Source organism: Rhodamnia argentea, chromosome 4 (assembly GCF_020921035.1).
Source record: "Rhodamnia argentea isolate NSW1041297 chromosome 4, ASM2092103v1, whole genome shotgun sequence".
In the NCBI taxonomy this organism is placed as follows: Eukaryota; Viridiplantae; Streptophyta; class Magnoliopsida; order Myrtales; family Myrtaceae; genus Rhodamnia; species Rhodamnia argentea.
Genome location: NC_063153.1, coordinates 23,042,304 through 23,059,507, shown reverse-complemented (window position 1 = coordinate 23,059,507; position 17,204 = coordinate 23,042,304). Strand labels below are relative to the sequence as shown.

General features: G+C 39.6%; 2 protein-coding genes across 4 annotated transcripts; both read right to left on the bottom strand.

Annotated features, from left to right (window-relative positions):
• Nucleotides 1-8,938: 8,938 nt before the first annotated feature.
• On the bottom strand, nucleotides 8,939-12,448 carry LOC115740736 (tRNA A64-2'-O-ribosylphosphate transferase). 3 transcript variants are annotated; one of them, XM_030674315.2, is made up of 7 exons: nucleotides 12,049-12,447; nucleotides 11,560-11,717; nucleotides 10,498-11,197; nucleotides 9,964-10,064; nucleotides 9,694-9,802; nucleotides 9,453-9,512; nucleotides 8,939-9,373 (listed from the first exon to the last, which is right to left on the bottom strand). In XM_030674315.2, the coding sequence occupies exons 1-7, from the start codon at nucleotides 12,416-12,418 to the stop codon at nucleotides 9,201-9,203; spliced, it is 1,671 nt and encodes a 556-aa protein (XP_030530175.1). In that variant the 5' UTR covers nucleotides 12,419-12,447; the 3' UTR covers nucleotides 8,939-9,200. The 3 variants fall into 3 exon arrangements, 2 of the variants coding, with proteins under 2 accessions (XP_030530175.1, XP_030530176.1); XM_030674316.2 differs by having other exon boundaries at nucleotides 11,560-11,712; nucleotides 12,049-12,249; XR_004015394.2 differs by lacking the exon at nucleotides 8,939-9,373 and having other exon boundaries at nucleotides 9,492-9,512; nucleotides 9,929-10,064; nucleotides 12,049-12,448.
• A 1,038-nt stretch (nucleotides 12,449-13,486) lies between these two features.
• LOC115740713 (senescence/dehydration-associated protein At4g35985, chloroplastic-like) lies at nucleotides 13,487-16,046 on the bottom strand. The gene is made up of 5 exons (XM_030674283.2): nucleotides 15,253-16,046; nucleotides 14,579-14,706; nucleotides 14,271-14,437; nucleotides 14,076-14,160; nucleotides 13,487-13,763 (listed from the first exon to the last, which is right to left on the bottom strand). The coding sequence occupies exons 1-5, from the start codon at nucleotides 15,853-15,855 to the stop codon at nucleotides 13,592-13,594; spliced, it is 1,155 nt and encodes a 384-aa protein (XP_030530143.2). The 5' UTR covers nucleotides 15,856-16,046; the 3' UTR covers nucleotides 13,487-13,591.
• Nucleotides 16,047-17,204: the final 1,158 nt, after the last annotated feature.

Sequence of the window (17,204 nt, the reverse complement as noted above, 5' to 3'; positions counted from 1 at the left end):
ACTTCGCTCAAGTTGAACCCTTGGCTTTTTTTTTTCTTTTTGGCTTTTTTGGTCCAAAGTTGGACAGTTTCACGTCTATGAACTTAGAATAATTGTAGTGGAGCAAAGACATTTTAGCAATACGTATTTCCAAAAAGAAGGATATTTTTCTCGTTCAGTGTTTAAACAAATGGATCCATGAATTTAATGGTCGACTAGTTTGAACTCTCAATATGAATTTGATTAATCTATTGGATTAGCCCAATCACACATTAAGAAAGAATGAAGGTCACATTAGACCTCACTAAAAGGCACAAATCTTTATCCGTGATTTGATTAACTTTATTTACCACATCATCAATAGAACAAGTCGATCTATTATTTTTCCTATTTTGACATATTCTTTTAGACTACGTTTGGTAGTAGGGATAAAAGTCAGGATATAATAAAATTTATCACATCGGGTGTATGGTACTCGCCCGGGACAGGACAAAGTGGGATATAAAGGGGATATAGCCTGGATAAAATTATCTCATGAGAGAAGGTGGGATAGAAGTGGATAGGATTTCTTCTCTTCATGGTATAAAAACTATTTTTCTGGAGAACAAACTTCTTAAATTGTAAAATTAAAATAGTAATTATATTTTAATTCTAATGTTAAAAAAAACTCAAAATAACAAAAATAATAATGCTCATTTTTATTTATTATATTTTTAATTTATATATCAATTTCTTTCTACTCTATAATTTATGGTTTATTTATATATACATACATACACACACCTAGTATCTATATACATCACTTATTTTAAGTACAATAGTACAGTTTATTACTTAATAAAAAATTATTAAGAAATGATGGAAAGGAATAAAAATAATGATAAAAAAAGATTAAAAATTAAAGGAATGAAACAAAAGAACCTAGATTTTAAGTGAACATATTCAACCTTGAAAATTATCTTTCTAATTCTCGAAGAGATAATGAAATTTCTAAAAAAAAACACTAGCGTCGCCATCTCTTTCTCCTCTGTATCTATAGAGTATGTTGAAGTTTCATGACTCTTTTGTAGATTTTTAATTCACAAATAAAACTCTATGAAAATGGTGAGAGAATCGAAACTTGTTCTCCTTCTTAGCTTTCTGGTTTACATCAAAAGTCTTTGAAAGTAGAAAGAGAGTCAAAACTCCTTCTCGTTCTAGTTTTGTGGTTCATGTTGATGTTTAATGAAAGTAGCAAAAGAGGCAAAACTTTCATAGTCGAAAATGTGAATGATTACATTTTTCTCTCTTACTAGATTTAACAATGAATTATAAAAGATTCTTATGGCCTGTGTTTAGAAATTTTCAGATTCATTTACATCTATATGTCGTAAATACCAAACAATGAACAATATAGGATATGACATATCCAGCTTTATTACTTCAATTCACCAAACAGTGGATAGGATTTGTCAAAATCTCATATCTTATCCTAACCTATCCCGACTAAAAATCCGGAGAACCAAATGCAACTTCAGTAAATTTCCAAGTATTAGTAGCCTTCGGGAATAATAATAAATGTGCAAAATATTTTACAAGTGGACTAAGTGTGACTAGTCACAAGGTAACAATCGAGAAATTGTCCAACTAGTCCTAAATATATTGTGGAGATGTCAATTCAGTCATAAGCTTTTTAATTTTGTTAATTTAGTCTTAAACTTATGCACGGAATACTAATATTGTCCATCCGGCTAGTTTTCGCCGGAAATTGCGGGGACATGAAAGTGTGCCACATAAGACTATCGGTGATGACTGGATTGTCATATCAGCAATTTTTGGTGAAAATTGACCAAAAGGATTACATTGAGAATTTCGCACAAATGGCTAGGAATAAATTGGAAAAACTAAAAAAGGTTTAGATTAAGTTGACATTGGTACAACAAATTTAGGATTGGTCGAGTAATTCTTCCGTAACAATCGATTCGTTCGGTAAGATCAAATTGTTATACGTAAAGTAACAAGTAACTATATACTCATTGGCACCAACAGATGAGTTGACCTCCACAAGTAGCCACTGGCAGCCGTTCGTGCCAACTTCTATCTCGACATAGTTCATCTTTCTATCTCCAGAGACAAGAGAATCCTTCGCATTCCATTTTTTTATGTGACTTTAAATGAAGTGACGGAAGCACGAATGGAATGGCACAACTAATGCATGCATTAATTGGAAGAATGTGCGGGTGATGATGATCAAGACGCTTAGTTTGACTAGCAACTCGGCATCCGTGGATTTGCAGGAAGAATCCCGAATGATTTTCGCAATTATGAAGGCCTTAATTGATTAGTATTAATTAATACTAGGTAATTAAATTAATCGATAATCTTTTGGTCATAATTGTTCCTCATTTCCTTTTATCTATCTAGCCATCGTACGGTACGGCACATTCGCTGCCACTGATTATCTTATGTATTAGCAGCACCAAATAAAATCAATAACTTTTTGTGTCTTTTCGCACCACGAATGCTGAAAACTCGCAATTTTATTTTTAAATCGGGAGGGGCTTGTTGTGGGTTGCAAGGAAATTACAAATTACAAAATTAGGAAAAACCCGGTTGGAGCGTACTTCCGGCTCTAATCGGTCTCTTGATCGATTAATTATGGACATCACTCACATGCAAAACATTTGCAAATAAACTCGAGCCACATCTATATATGGTAAAACTCATCGTTCAAAGATTTCATTGGACAACTGGAATAAGATTAGAAATCTTATTAACTTTTAAGTCGATCACTTAGGTAAGATTAGAGACATTACTACTTTTTAGTAGATCATTTGAGTGCTACGACTTTTAAAAGATGCTCACTTGAATACCATAATTTGTTGATCGACTAACCGAGTGTCGTAATTTGTAAAACATGTTTATATCGATTAAAAAGTTATGACACTCAACTGAACGCTAAATGAAAGTTATGACACTCAAGTGACGGATTAAAAAGTCATAACACTCATGTCATAAATTGTTAGGTTTGTGTAATCGACTTTTGCGCTATATGTTCTTGAAATGCCAAAGAAGTTTTTTTTAGAAGAAGTTCATTTAACTGGATTAGAGTTCATGCTACCATTTGAATTTTCGACATCAAAATTTTTGTTGTATGAAATATTTGAGATACTATTTTCTGTAGATATGCGGGTGTGATTTGTGTTAGAAAATTCTTATGTTAAAGAATTGATATGGTGTGGAGCAGTTAAAATATCTTAATTGACATATAACTTATTGATTTAAGTTGTTTTAATGAATGTAAGTCTAACTAAATATATTTATGGACTTGGACTTGCACCGCCTCCCCTAGTTAAATATTCTGGGCTTGTGTTGCGTGCTTCCAATGGAGTGACTACATCAATCGGGTCTTTTTTTTTTTTTTTTTTGCTTATGTTGTGTAATTGTTTGAACTCCGATTTTCACGCCTCAAAGCTACCACGATTGGAATAATGCAGCCTTTACACGGAATTAAAACCATGAATTGCGCCCCACTTTAATTATATTAGCATCTATAAAGATGCCTATAGATGTAGCCTAGAGATATAGGTAACTACCACCTCACAAGAAGCAAGGCAAACCCTAGCAAGAACGCAAGAGAGAGAGAACCTATAAATTTTCTTTAATCTACTAGCCACAGTCATAAGTTCAAGAAAGAATATTTTGTCACATTGAATGCTTTTTTTTTTTTTAATTCACGCCAAGATAGATACGCGAAAAAGCAAGTAAATCAGAATTTCAACTTCTCGAATTTTAAAGGTGAAAGGAGTCGAGATGCATATTTTGTAAATATCTTGATGACTCATCCCGTCGTGTCAATCGTATAATTCAACGCGTGATGTATTTTTTTTTTATGACTAGTCAATATTGGGTTTAGATTAATCCATGAACCTAAATCTCGGCATGCTGTGATTGAGAGTTTAATTTATGTTTAACGTTGGCGCATCATACGAGCATTTCTCGAATGTTGTCGGGTGGCTTCTCGTATTCTTAGGCAACCCGTGCCAAATTTCAGCAGTTGATGGAGACAAGCCTAACCTAGGACGAGTATCGAAGTTCACCCACGTTCTTGAGAAACGAAAAACCAAAAAAACCACGTGAGAAAATGTAAGGGGCCACGAGAAAATGTCGCAGAAATGGACAAGGCTTTAGCAGGTGTTGCTGTGGTGGGACATTGATACGACGTAGGGTTGGTCAAAAAGGTTGATTCGACGAATGCGAAGGTTCCATAAATCCTGTTTTCGAATTATTTCTCTTAAACGTAAGTTGCTATTATAGAGATAAAGTACAGTAGGTGTTCTTGTGTTAACAAAAAAACGCGATTTATTGTGGAACCATGGTCGGTGGATCTAATGCCGAGTTGCTAATTTAGTTTGCCCAATGTGTACTTGACAAGAGAGATCAGCTAGAGTTCCATTTGCTATGGCATTCTTTCGACATAATCCGACTAATTATAATTAGGCATTCGCCATCTAGCTTTATTATGTACCTCTTTGATGGCATGGAAATGTCGAACTCCGCCGTCCCTCTTTTGCACGTGAACTAACGCTTTTCAAAAGAATCCTATCAATGGCGTCATGTGGTTGAAAGGGTTTATCTTCCCGAGAAATTGTTGTCTTAAGCCATAATGTTTTGCCAGTTGAGTCCTAAATTATTAAATTTTATTAGTTGAGTTCAAAATTTTTTGATGTTTTGTCAATTAAGTCCATTCGACCGATTTTGGTGGTCGAAAATCAACGATGTGAACGCCAATCATTCTACGTAATACGACCGAGATGCTGACGTGAATAATCTTTACTATTAATTTAATATTTTTCTAATTTTTCATTATTTCTTTCTTTCTTTTCTTTGCTTTTAAATTAGATTGAAAAATAAAAAAAAAGGAAAGCTAAAATTTATTTTAAAAAAGAAAAAAAGAAAAAGAGAATGTGTCGATGGGGCGCCACCGCTGTCGCTGCCCATCGCCACAAGGGCCGGCGGAGCAAGGGTGGCCGGCTCTCTCTAGGCCAAAGCGAGGGCCCAAGATTTGGGCGACTCCAGCGCTGGCCCTGTGCCGTTTTGTCTTCATGTAACTAAGTGATGGATGTGGGGACACTTGCGAAAGATGATTGTATGAAAGATGTGTGTATATTCAAAGGAAAAGGGAAAATCACAGGGATTAATACAAAAAAAAATGATTCTTTTGAAGTGATTTGGAAACGTGAAATCACGTTTTAATAATGTTTAGTATCAAGATTAGGAATCTAATATAGAAGAAATGGGTGAGAACTTTAAGGAAACATGATCTTGAGCGCTTGGATCATGGTTAAGAATTCCGACACCTGTCGGAGCACGATAATGATTAGGTTTACTTTACTCTTGGGGGGCAGGCTGGTCGCTAATGAGTCAGTGGGTGGTCGCAAAATGATGGCGCTATCTCGTTAAACATGACCTAATTAAAGTTAGCAAAAGCTTCGGGATAAAGGATCGATGTAATTGAGCTTAGAACTATGATGTCTCTTATCTTTTCTTTGGAATCTAATCTAGTTTGAATTATTTTCTTTGATGAGAAAAGCCGGTTTGAGTGAGAAAGCATATCGAGCTCGTAAAAGCATTGACCTCATAGAAAAGATAACGCACGAGTCAAAAACTCGGGTGGATTGTCGAAAGATTGATGTCTTTGTGATTAGCGGTACGAGGTACCGAAACTACGTCGTATGGCTGCTTCTCATACATAGTACACGTTAACGTTAATTGATCAATGAGCCAATCTCGTAGATGAGTTGAAAAATAGTTCTCCCTATGATCTATTCGCGCTTTAAATTGAGTCATCGTTGGAACAAGTATATAAATGAGGCTTTTTCTCTTTTAGCTATTGGGAAAAATACCTAGTTGTGAAATCAAACTGTAGCTCACAATTGGAGCCATGGTATCGCAGGGAAAAATTACCCAATCGGTCTTAAATTTATTGTGCGGATGCATATTTAATTCTAAACTTTTTTAATTTTATCAATTTAGTCATAAACGTTTATATAAAGCTCAAACGTAATCCTTCGAGTAAATTTTCAGCTGGAAATTGTTGTTGTGGCAGTCTAGTTATCGTCAACCGTCCTACGTGACACACAGACAGGTTAGCAACTTCCGACAAAAATTGATCGAAAAGGTTACATTAAAATTCCGCACCAAGATTTGGGACTAAATTGATAACGTTAGAAAGTTCATGATTGAATTAATATCCGCACAATAAGTTGGACAATTTCTTCGTATCGCAAAGGCCAAATCCTTTTTTCGATGGGTGAGCGATTCTAGGCTCCATACAAGTTTCACTTTGAACCCGGAATCTACCCTTCGGAACAAGTTTCACTTAGAAGTTGAAACGTCACCGTCGGAACAGGTTCATTATTTTTTTGAAATCTCGAGACATACCCTACATATCCTAAAACCTAGAACCTACCTTTTCACAGATTTCAAGGTTGGTTTCATGGTCTACGCAGGTTCTACTTGCATTTTTAATTGAACGATTACGGTGAATCATCACTTTAATGACCATCACTTATTGCTACATTCTGCTAACCACAACTCATATTTAAACGCAAATAAATATAAAATATTGACAAAGTAAAAGTCTCAATCATAAGTATCGTCGAAAATAAAAGTTTAGACTAATGATTTCGGATTACGCACTCATCATCGGACGCCATAGAATACCATAGAATCGCACGAAAACATATACTAAGAGAAACATAAAACTTTGTTACAAGTCTATGTTCCAAGTTCTAGTGTTCCCCAATTTTGGAACCTAAAACCCACCCTACATACTGCGGAACCGGACCAGCTTCCCCACCGGTCCGATTCCGATTTCAAGTTTTACCCTAAAATCATGTTCATCCCTATTTTTTTTGTCTCGCCTTTGGTGGACTATGTATACATTCTGCTCAGTAAGACTGTTAATTTAACTATCTTTTGGTCCAAGGAGCGAATCTGGGATCTAGATTAACTCTGATGATGATGGTCACCATCACTACTATAGTTCGAGCTAATCCATGGGCTGCTTTTGTCCCCCAGCCACTATTTGTAGTTGCTTGTGACCGTTCGCGATTATCGTGAATGACACGCCATGAAAGCGAAAGGGTCGCTTCAGACAAAAGTGGAAAATGCCGAAAATCTTGTATGGTCATGCATGTTATGGGGCCATTAAAAAGCACAACACACTATTGGTAGGAGATGCAAAGTTGCCAAAGTATTTACTTTGGGAATGGAGTTCTAGACATAGCGAGATCGGTTTACAGAATCGGTTCATGAAGTGATGTGTCGGACTGTAAATGGCCTTTTGAACGAGTGGACCCATCTTCAGGACCCAATAACATTCTGCCACATCACTTTGCAAATCGATTTTGTAAACCGATCTTAGCAAGTCCGGCGTTTCTCAACGTTGATATATGAAGCATTTTCAAGATCCTTTTCTATATTGTTTTCGAAACGTGCCTACTGGGTACGAGCAATGGGTTCCGAGGCACGCCTATTACATCTCTCAACTACAAAGCAAATTGCAAAACTTTTATCTTTCAGCTTTAAGACTTTTGCACCTGAATGGTCTCTTTTGCAATTCACGACCCCTCTTGTCCTCTTTTTCCATGAATATTTCAGGCAACTGGCTGTCTCAAAGCAACAAGAGAACGACAATACTCAGACCGATCAAAACCTAAAGAGAAGCTAGAACTATGACGAGGTCCGGTTTGAGCCTGCTAATCCGTCCAGTGTCATGCAAAGTCATCATCTCCCACCATTCGGTCATAGTCCGAGTGCTTTGCCTTCCTTTGAATGACTAACTCAAAGAGGGGTAGAGGTCGCCGCCGCCGCTCCTTGCTGCCCCCACCAATCGTCCGACATGTGAAATATATACTTCCCTTAGGTCCAAATCCCTTAGCTTGTTCTCCTCGAGTTAAAACTCAGCGTCTACCACTGTAGTACTCAACGTTCAAGTGAAAACAAACAGTACACTTCCCCGGCAAGCAGTAATTTCTCCCTTTCGGTAACAAAAAATTACCTCTAACCGGCTGCTTTCGATCTCGTTTGCTGTATTATGCTGATTAGATCAAGGACTTTCTAGTCCTATAATGTTTTTCCACTTCTTTCTCAATGCTTCATATTGTTGGACGTACCTTTTCTGTAGACGGAAATAGATGGTAGCCTTATGACTGAGAACACAGTGGGACGTAACGTAACACAGAGAAAGCAAAAGTATGACCATGGTGCAGAGGGGAAAGGATGTAAAATATCGGTATCTAAGCTTGAAATTAAATGATTCTAGTGTGCTGAAGAGCGGTTCGACTTTGAACCGACATTTGGGTGGTTACCTTAATGAAGCAGCCAGGATTCAACTTTATGGCTGCATCAATGTTAAACACATAAGGTCGAAATATTGATTGGATCTGGTTCTAGGTACGCCGCAGCAGTACCAGGCAGTGGAAAATGTCCAATTCATTCATCCATCTAGCTAGACCCTATCAATCCAACAATGGTAACAGACTGATCTCGAGGGCACGGAACGGCATTCCAATAAGTAAATGCCTATGCTTTCGCATGCCCGCAAATGTGTTTTCAGGCTTCTACGGGTCGCTAAAGGTGGTCATGGGAGCCATTTCAGCCATTCAAGACATGGAGTCCCACTCCATGTGGAAACCCATTGTAAAGCCCAGACATATAAAATAGCTCCATGCTGTCTCAAGTGTCTTGTCTATAGGACTCGTGGGATCTGAAGTGAATAACAAGAACCTATGGATCCTCTGACTGTACTAGGTAGATGTAAGAGGATTAACCCTATTGAATCACACTGATCTAAGGGCTGAGATGCACTGAAAGCAACGCGCTCGAAACACCTAATAAAGTTCAAATAACATAAGACTTTTAAGACCATCCTGTATATTTATGCTTCCCACAAAACCCCCTCTATAAAAGGGAATTGCAAGGTGAGTGATCACGATGATACAGATGATTGTCTTTTTTGAGCAGCTCAACAACACAATATGTCCTCCCTCGCAAATTTTACAAAGATTCAGTATCTACTCTTATCTAAATTAGTCACCACTCAAACTACCGGTAGAAGCTCAATCTAACCTTGAGATTTGCCCAGATCTTTGCAGAAATCTCGTTGAATAAAAACAAGGAAGACAGAATCTGTCCCTGCCCGATTAGCATTCACAGAAGCAGCAACGTCCATAATCTTAAGAATCCGAACTGGCTCTTCCTCCGCCAGTAAGGAAATTGAACACCTGCTTTAGATTTCCTCGGGAAGGTCGCGCATTTGTTGCAAACTTGCAGATATAAACGAGTCGCCGCCGCATCTCCCATTTAGTAACAATTGTCCCGCTAAAGGATTTTCCATCATCATAGGTTCCTAATAAACAGCCCAAATTTTAAGGAAAATGAAAAAGGGAATAAAACTATCTAGAATCCAGAAAAAAGTTGACATATACCTTGATCATCAAATAACGACATTAGGATTGCTAGACAAGTGCATACACTGATGTCCTCCCCTGTGAAGTAATGCACAAACGAGTTCTCTCAATGATTAAAACAACTAAAGAATGCTGACCATGTCAATCCTCAGAAGCACATTTGATTACAGCTTTTTCATGCAGATAGCATACGAAATTACATGAAGTAATATCTGTAATAAATTGAAAGGAGTTCCTTATCCTTGAAAAACTTTCTTACCATTCTGACAACAGATGAGAAAAGTCTTCCCTTTGCTTAGATTCGACCTTGCAAAGTTTACCGCTGTCTGAAGATTGCTTAATAGGGAGAACCGATCTTGTTTTGAGTTCTGGACAACAAAAGTAAGGTTTTAGAGGAGTAAATTGGCGGTGCTCAAAATCTATACCACTAGAACTCAATGCTCTCTTAATCTACTGCTGTAGATAAGGAAGATCTATCTTCATATTAATTACACCTCATGAGTGTTCTTCAGCTTTTGTTTGTACGCACCAGCATTGGAAGATGTAGACATGCCTCAGTACTTTGTAAAGAGACAGAAATAGACTCATGAGAACAATTCAAGATGCAATCAACACCAGATGCTTCTGCAGCTGCACCAAAAGAAAAATCGAGGCAGAACAGTGAGCCAGAAGAAAAAAGCAGGACAAAAGGTGGTGCCAATAATGTTAATAGAAACAGCACTATTATGACCATCTATATATAGAATGACCCCCTTTTAGTTTTTTAAAATTGAAGGCAGTAACCTCCTTTACTTGAAGAGAAGTGTGAAAAGACACTATGCTGTTCCTATGTGTCGAGGGAATGAAAAAGTGCAGAGCTATGATTGGAAGAATTCCCCACCCTCAAAACTTCTAAATTCCCAGTTCAAGGATCAAGGCAAAAGAATTATAGATTCAAGAAATGAAAACAGAGGGAGAGTCTCAACTCAAATTTGGTATGTGAAGACTATCGAAAGAGCTGCAAGTCTCACTTGATCAAACAATTTAAGTTAATCAATTGCTGGAGCAACACAAAAATACATACAGAATTGAGTTGAGCACATAGCGAGATTTGTCGAACCCAGCCAAGTTATGGGGCAATTTTTATGGGAAGACTTAGGATCAACTTCAGCATTAGCCATCTCTGAAGCTAGGGGCGGTTCGTCACAAGAAAGATTGCATGTACTCCCAGGCAATTTCGGACCCTTGACTTTGACCTGAGGGGCAGTATGCCCCCTTTGAGATAGGTAAACTCTATGCTTCTCTACTATATCAGCTACCTTCCGATTGCACAAAGCAGGACCACTTTCTATGATATCATACACATTTTCCCAGAAAAGAGATGGTGATAAACCCCTAGCCCAGCTTTCCTCATCATCTCCAGCCCCTGCTATGTAGTTCCAGCTGAACTCTGAAGTAGTCTTGTGTTGGGCAGTTCCACTTGAGCAAGAAGCAGAAACAAGTATGATTGGTGTAAAATCCCAAGAATCATGATCAGGCACTTCATTCAACCAAATAACAGTTCTCTGTGACACCCATAATGGACGCAGGGGCTTCCTCAAGCATGAGGCAATCGAACTAATATCAGCCCCACTGGCTTCCAACTGATGAGTCCAACTTTCCAAGCGTTTCTCGATAGTTGACCGTTCTGTCTCAGAAACCCACAAAGGAAGATGCAAGGAACAATCCCAATCCAAAGGAGCCTGTCCCTCGCTATTTTCATGTTGATTAGATTTATCTAAACCCTGTATGAGTGCAAATTCCACATAGTTTACTTGGAGGAAATATCCTCATCAGCATTTCAAACAGATAAAGCAAAAGCACTTTTCTATAACATAGTAATAAGTGGGAAGAGCATAAAATGCAAAGGTAGCAGTAAAAAAAAACTTTGCAGTTCTTGCTAAACCTAAGGTTGCTTGAGTAAGCACTAACAGACAAGAAGTTCCATAATGAGGTAATCATTGATTCCTCCAACAGACAATGAAATCAAAAGCACCAGCAGAACATGAATAATACTACTAGGAAAAATTTGTAAGGAAATGCAGAAACAATGCTATAAATTGTCTGAAGCTCAAAACTACCGAGACTAGTACTCATACTCACTCACCCCTTTTGAAATAAGGCCATCACTGCACATTTTCCTCCTGTAATTGACAATAGCTCTATTCATGACGCACGTCCAGATGGGTATCGTCTTCGACATGCTGTCAGGAAACCTCTTCCCTTTCCGAGTTGAATCGATGACGATACATCCTCCTTTCTGTCCTACCCATCGGACAACAGAGACAGAAGACCAGAATCAAAACGGTATCACCAACAAGGAAGTATAAGCAAAACTTGAACGATGAAGATCAAAGAAACTCATGCGCCACCTAAGTATAAGAATGGTAACACTAAACCTGATACTCAAGCTACATGACTTCTTCGTTTTTACTCGGCAAAGAATTGAACTTTCAAACACCCCCGATCCACCCAAGAGAACAAGCGATGGTCTTGATCAAGCTCAACCAACCAACCACTGTGAAAACTACCGTCTTAACTAACAAAAACCACGGTGAATCCTCCAAGAGAGAGAGAGAGAGAGAGAGAGTATTACCGGCGAGGAGGGCGACGTGGAGATTGAGCCGAGAGGTGTTGAAGGACAAGTTGTTGGTGTGGCCGTCGGTGGACTTGAAGTAGCAGGTGGCGTGGAAGGCGGAGGAGTACCAGAGGCCGCACCGGAGGTTGGCGACCAAGGGGAGGCTCGGCCAGAGCTGGGAGATCTCGGCGACGAAGATGGAGTCCTCGTAGATCGATCTCAGGGCGTTGTAGAGGCTGTTGTCCCTCCGCTTTATGATCCTCGCCGCACTGTATATGCTCAGCTTCTTCAGCTGCTTCGCGGCCTCGGCGTCGTCTTCCATTTTCGACGCTGTCGTAGATTTGCCAAGAGGCTTTTCGGACAGAGGGAAGGGGACGATTGCTATCATATGAGGCTGAGCTACCTACGCTACGCCTTCTAAAGGCCGTGCCGGGCCACGTGCCAGGCCCGGACACTTTTTTTTTTTTTTTTCCTTTCTTTTTCTCAACTTATAAAATTAAAAAAATTAAGCAAAAACAAACGGAAAAATAATAAAATATTTTCCATTGACTAATTATTTTAAATAATATAAATAATTATTTTTAATTATTCATTTTTCGCAAAACAAACGAAACTTAATAAAACACGAGAGTGAACGAATCAAAATGCCACTACCATTTTAGAGGTCTTGACTCGTCATCCAAGAGACAAGTTGGATAGCGGTTGAGGTGCATCGCACCACCGAATTAGCAAGCGGATTGTATGCACGAAGTGAAAATTTGTTAGAAAATCGGGATTTTTTTAGAGATTATAGGAGGGGTGAGAATTTGGGGGAAGAGGATGATGGCGAAAATGATAGAGAAGAACTTACAACGTATAGGAAATTTTCTGATTGTTTTTTTCATTTTCACAAAAGTTTAGGAGCTCACCTTTTAAATTTTATTGAACGCGAAATATTTGAAACATATTAAAATATCGAAATATCGGCAGGTACTGTCTCATATAATTGTTTAGTCTTCCAAAAATCAAATTTCACTTTTATTTTTTTGTTAGAAGTCGGCGCACAATCATAACGAAGCAAAATATAGAACGAGAAAGAAAAATCGAGACACGAGATTTTATTATAATTCACCCTAAAATTAGGACTATGTCCAAGAGAGGATTAAACTATAATTAGCACCTTACATTTCTCATTATATCACTTAATTATAAGCGAAAAGAGTGTTTGTATATATATAGCGGTAGCTATTCATGAGTCCAAGCGTAAACTACTAACAAAAAAATATGGGCTTAAATCGTAAAAACCCTCTGATGTCCGGAGGCTCTGCCCTCTTGAGACTCCTGCCGAGGCGACTCTCTTGAATCCCCACCAATTTAGCATGAAGCAGGATCCACGTACTTTCCTATGGCAGGACTGTACCAACCACCCGAACATTTTTGAGATTTTGAAGAGATGTTTTATATGCAGAAAGAAATCGGAAGCAAAGGAAATGATTGTCGTCACGTTGTTCATTAGTACAACTTCCTCAGCAAACCCAGGGACCAGTCAACCTGTTCAATGACTAATTACAACTTGGTGAAGCTAGGAAGACTTGGCACTCCTGGCCCTCGCCGCATTCCTCAGCACTCCGGACGAGACCGACGATGCCGGGTTGATGGTCTTTCTGATCTTGAAGATGTTCCAAGCGGCACTGGCGCAGTGTCCTGCAGTCGCCAGCGCGTCTTCTGTCGCCTCTCCCGCGTTCTCTCCAAATCTGTTGTCATCAAGAAATGGCAAGTCTCTCAAATTCTGGAGATTGTTGATGGCCAATCTTCCCAAAGGAAGACATTGTGCTATATTTATGAGCCAAAATGGGCAGGAACCTTAACAAAGCTCAATGGAAAAAAACCAAAGTAAAACCCAAAGGGATCTGAAGAAAATCTGCTAATGGGTACAACCCCGGCCCGTATCTGTCATGAATTTAAGCTTTCGTGGACGGTATGGATTGGAACAATCAAATGAAATACAGAGGAATGGGCAAAGGGCTGAGAATAGTTAATTTGAAGCTTCATGGAAACGTTTTTACCTCCGGCTGACCATTCTTGTGGCTGCTTTGGAGGTTGCGGAGAACGCTTGCTTCTCGGCAGCTTCAGCTGCATCTAGAACTTTGTCTGTAATCGATCGACGAAATGGGGAACGTAATTAGTTATCATAGCCGTACGCCATTTCCTGGAACCTGCACTTTGATTTTTACTCGGTACAGTGGATAAATGATACTCACTGACGGCATCGAGTGAAGCCAAAAGGACCTCTCCAGGAACCATTGCCAGGAATGCCTTCCCAGCTTGGGACTTAACCACCGGCGCCATCACTGAGCCAGTAGCAAACTGAACCCCATCGAGCATCGTTTTGCTCATCTTCTCCGTCATCTTGGACACCTTCCTCACGCTTCCAAATCAAAAAGGTTGGGGAGGCAAAAACAAAGGTGAGAAGCTTATGACGGAAGGAATATGTCTTTCGTTCGTAATATATAGATCGAATTCTTACGAATGAATGTACTGCTGATCATAGCTTTCCAGTTAAACATACCGTTTCAAGCTTCTGTTGATTGCGCTTTTCTTTTTGGTGCTCGAACTTCCGTTGCTACGGTACTCTGGATGGGTGACGTTACTATTCTCCTCCGCGCGGGTGATAATCATCTCGCCTCCCTGATGAACCTAAGTTTTCACCAAAATCTCTTAGATCACCATAAATAGCAGCAAAACAAATCATGCTTTGGCAATGAAAGTAACAACTTGAAGCCAAATGGACCAAGAGAAAGTACTGCCTTCAATCAAAGATAGATAGCAAACAGATTACAAGTGACCCGATTGTAAACGAAGTTGCTGTCGAGAACGGATTGGTCAGACTCATAATTAAGGTTCGAGGGCAGGAACCTCATTTGATAGCAGTCCTGATGCATGACTAAATGGTATTGTTTCCATACATTGAGGTGACAACAGATAATAATTTTTGGTTTCAACCTTGCAGAATACAACGTATGTGCTGCTAGATACTCAATTCCTGCTCATGCCAGTCTTCTTGCTGAACCTAAAGTTTTGTGGAAGCTTACATATATGTTCATGATCATTGGTTTCAACTATGACAAGACCAAAATACTCAATAGTATGTAAATCAGTCGTACTAAACTATTGATTGCAGAACCTAGCTTCAACCAATCTAAAAGAAGAGCAAGTTAAGTCCGAGCGACCGAGATCCCCAACCTGATTAGTGTAAGCATTACTGCATTTGAATATCCCTTTAACAATCTGACCGGTGCCTCCTGCAATTGCCCTGGACAACACATTGTTATAGTCCTCAACCTTAGGAGCGAACTCCTTCCAATCAATGTGCTTGTTCCTAGATGAAGTCGCGGAAGCAGAGAAGCAAGAATGCTCCTGAAGGAACGCGTCCAGCGATCCCAAGCCGCCGCCGTACGTCTCCGGGAAAGTCACTCCGTAGCTCAGAGGGTCGCCGTCTTTCACGGGCAAAGTGAACAGGTAGTGCAGAGAGTCCAGCTTCACCACCGGCTCGTCCTTGGTGAGAGGCCACTGGAGATCATCCCCGACTTTTACTATCGTAGCGAGCGGGACGCTGTCGTCCGAGATGCGGAGGAGCGTGAATTCGCCGCTGGGAAGGAGCTCCAGGGCCTCCCCTTCTTCCATCAAGTGGACCGCGCATGATGGGAGCGTGAGGAGGACTTCTTGCTTCAGGGCTCTGGCTTGTGGCTGCAGGTACGGGTGTTCTTGGTTCGACGAAAGAGCGGGTTCAGACGAGGAAGATGTTCTCACGGGAGCTTTGGAGGTTCCGCACCTGAAGCAGCCCATTTCTGGTGTTTTCTCGGTAACTTTGCTTTGAAGGAGGAGGAAGAAGAATATTGGTATTGTTGGAGGACATAAAAGAAGATGGAGAATATGAATGAAGTTGAAAGGGGAATGGTGTACAGACGAAGTTGTGCTGTGATTGATTCCACAGCTTTAGTTAGCTTTATTCCGTTCCAGTTGGAAGATTTTTCAGTTGTAAAAGATAACATGCAAGTGCCTTTCGGTGGAAGGATAAAACGAGAACATAAGGCGGGCATGACAACATTTCTAGGCAAAATTTCTGCTCTAAAAGCGTTTTTAAAGCAAGAATCAATTTGACAACGCAACTTCCGAAGCAGACATTCGTTTGTCAACACAATTTCATTAGAATTAATTTTGGATTCACTTAAAGAAGTAAAAAAAAATTTGCTTCTCTTTAAAAATAAAAAAATTAACTTCTGCTTAGAGGTAGAAGTAAAAAAAATTAACTGTTAGAAGTTAATTTTCAAAGTAGAAATTTTGTCACACGCGTCCTCACAGACAGGTAAAGCCCACGGAAAAGTGAAAAGTAACGTAGAAATTTACTTTTAGATGAAACCAATCACAGACGGTCGTACGACGAAAAAAGTATTGGATGTTAATGCTGCCAAGGTGACATTTAGCGAATTTGAGAAAATGGGGACACAGTTACAGAGGCAGTGGGAGACAGAAATCTGCTTTCCAGCGAAGGACAAGGAGGGAAGACGTTAGCTTTTTTCGGGGCTTGAACTTTTCACACTCAGCATGAATGGAGATGCTCTTCTTGTTCGATTGTCAGCACGAGACACGCTCCTGTCGATCTGTTTGAATTTTGAACAAAGGGGTTCTGTGCTATGCTCTTTCCCCGGGAAGTTGTGAGCGCCCGGCTTAGGCGACATCTTTTTATATGGTCCGCCCATTGGGTAGGCGGGCATCTTTTATATGGTCCGTCCATGGGGTAGGATCAACCGTCCTCGACGGCCGCGATGAGAAGGCTCAAGATCATGCCATCCTCAAATTTTTTGATTCACAAGATGGAGTATGTATCAATCTGTTGATAACTCAGAAAATTTTACCCTACATGGGACAAGGAAACAGTTGGAGGACCCAGATCTATACCAGTTTTAAAGTGGTTTCGGAGAGCTCCGCTTTGAGCGGACTCTCTGATCTTAAGTCGGGTGCTCTTCGTAAAAAGCCGAGCACCTATGTATGCCTCGGCAAATGTAGTTCCACCCATTGCCATCGGCGAAAAATGACTGCCGAAACCGATCTGTCCCATCCTTTCGAGTAATTACAGTAACGAGTCATAGTCCTCATCACTGAATTCACATTAACACATCCAAAAATTATAGCAT

What these genes read in the sequence shown, in the direction of transcription:
- LOC115740736 (XM_030674315.2), bottom strand. Translation starts at nt 12,418, where the DNA reads ATGATAGCAATCGTCCCCTTCCCTCTGTCCGAAAAGCCTCTTGGCAAA. An exon ending in ATGGCCTTATTTCAAAAGGG is followed by an intron (nt 11,198 to 11,559) that starts GTGAGTGAGTAT and finishes GCACTCATACAG; the next exon opens with GGTTTAGATAAATCTAATCA. An exon ending in TCTCATCTGTTGTCAGAATG is followed by an intron (nt 9,513 to 9,693) that starts GTAAGAAAGTTT and finishes ATTACTTCACAG; the next exon opens with GGGAGGACATCAGTGTATGC.
- LOC115740713 (XM_030674283.2), bottom strand. Translation starts at nt 15,855, where the DNA reads ATGGGCTGCTTCAGGTGCGGAACCTCCAAAGCTCCCGTGAGAACATCT. An exon ending in GGCTTCACTCGATGCCGTCA is followed by an intron (nt 14,161 to 14,270) that starts GTGAGTATCATT and finishes GATCGATTACAG; the next exon opens with ACAAAGTTCTAGATGCAGCT. An exon ending in ACAAGAATGGTCAGCCGGAG is followed by an intron (nt 13,764 to 14,075) that starts GTAAAAACGTTT and finishes TGATGACAACAG; the next exon opens with ATTTGGAGAGAACGCGGGAG.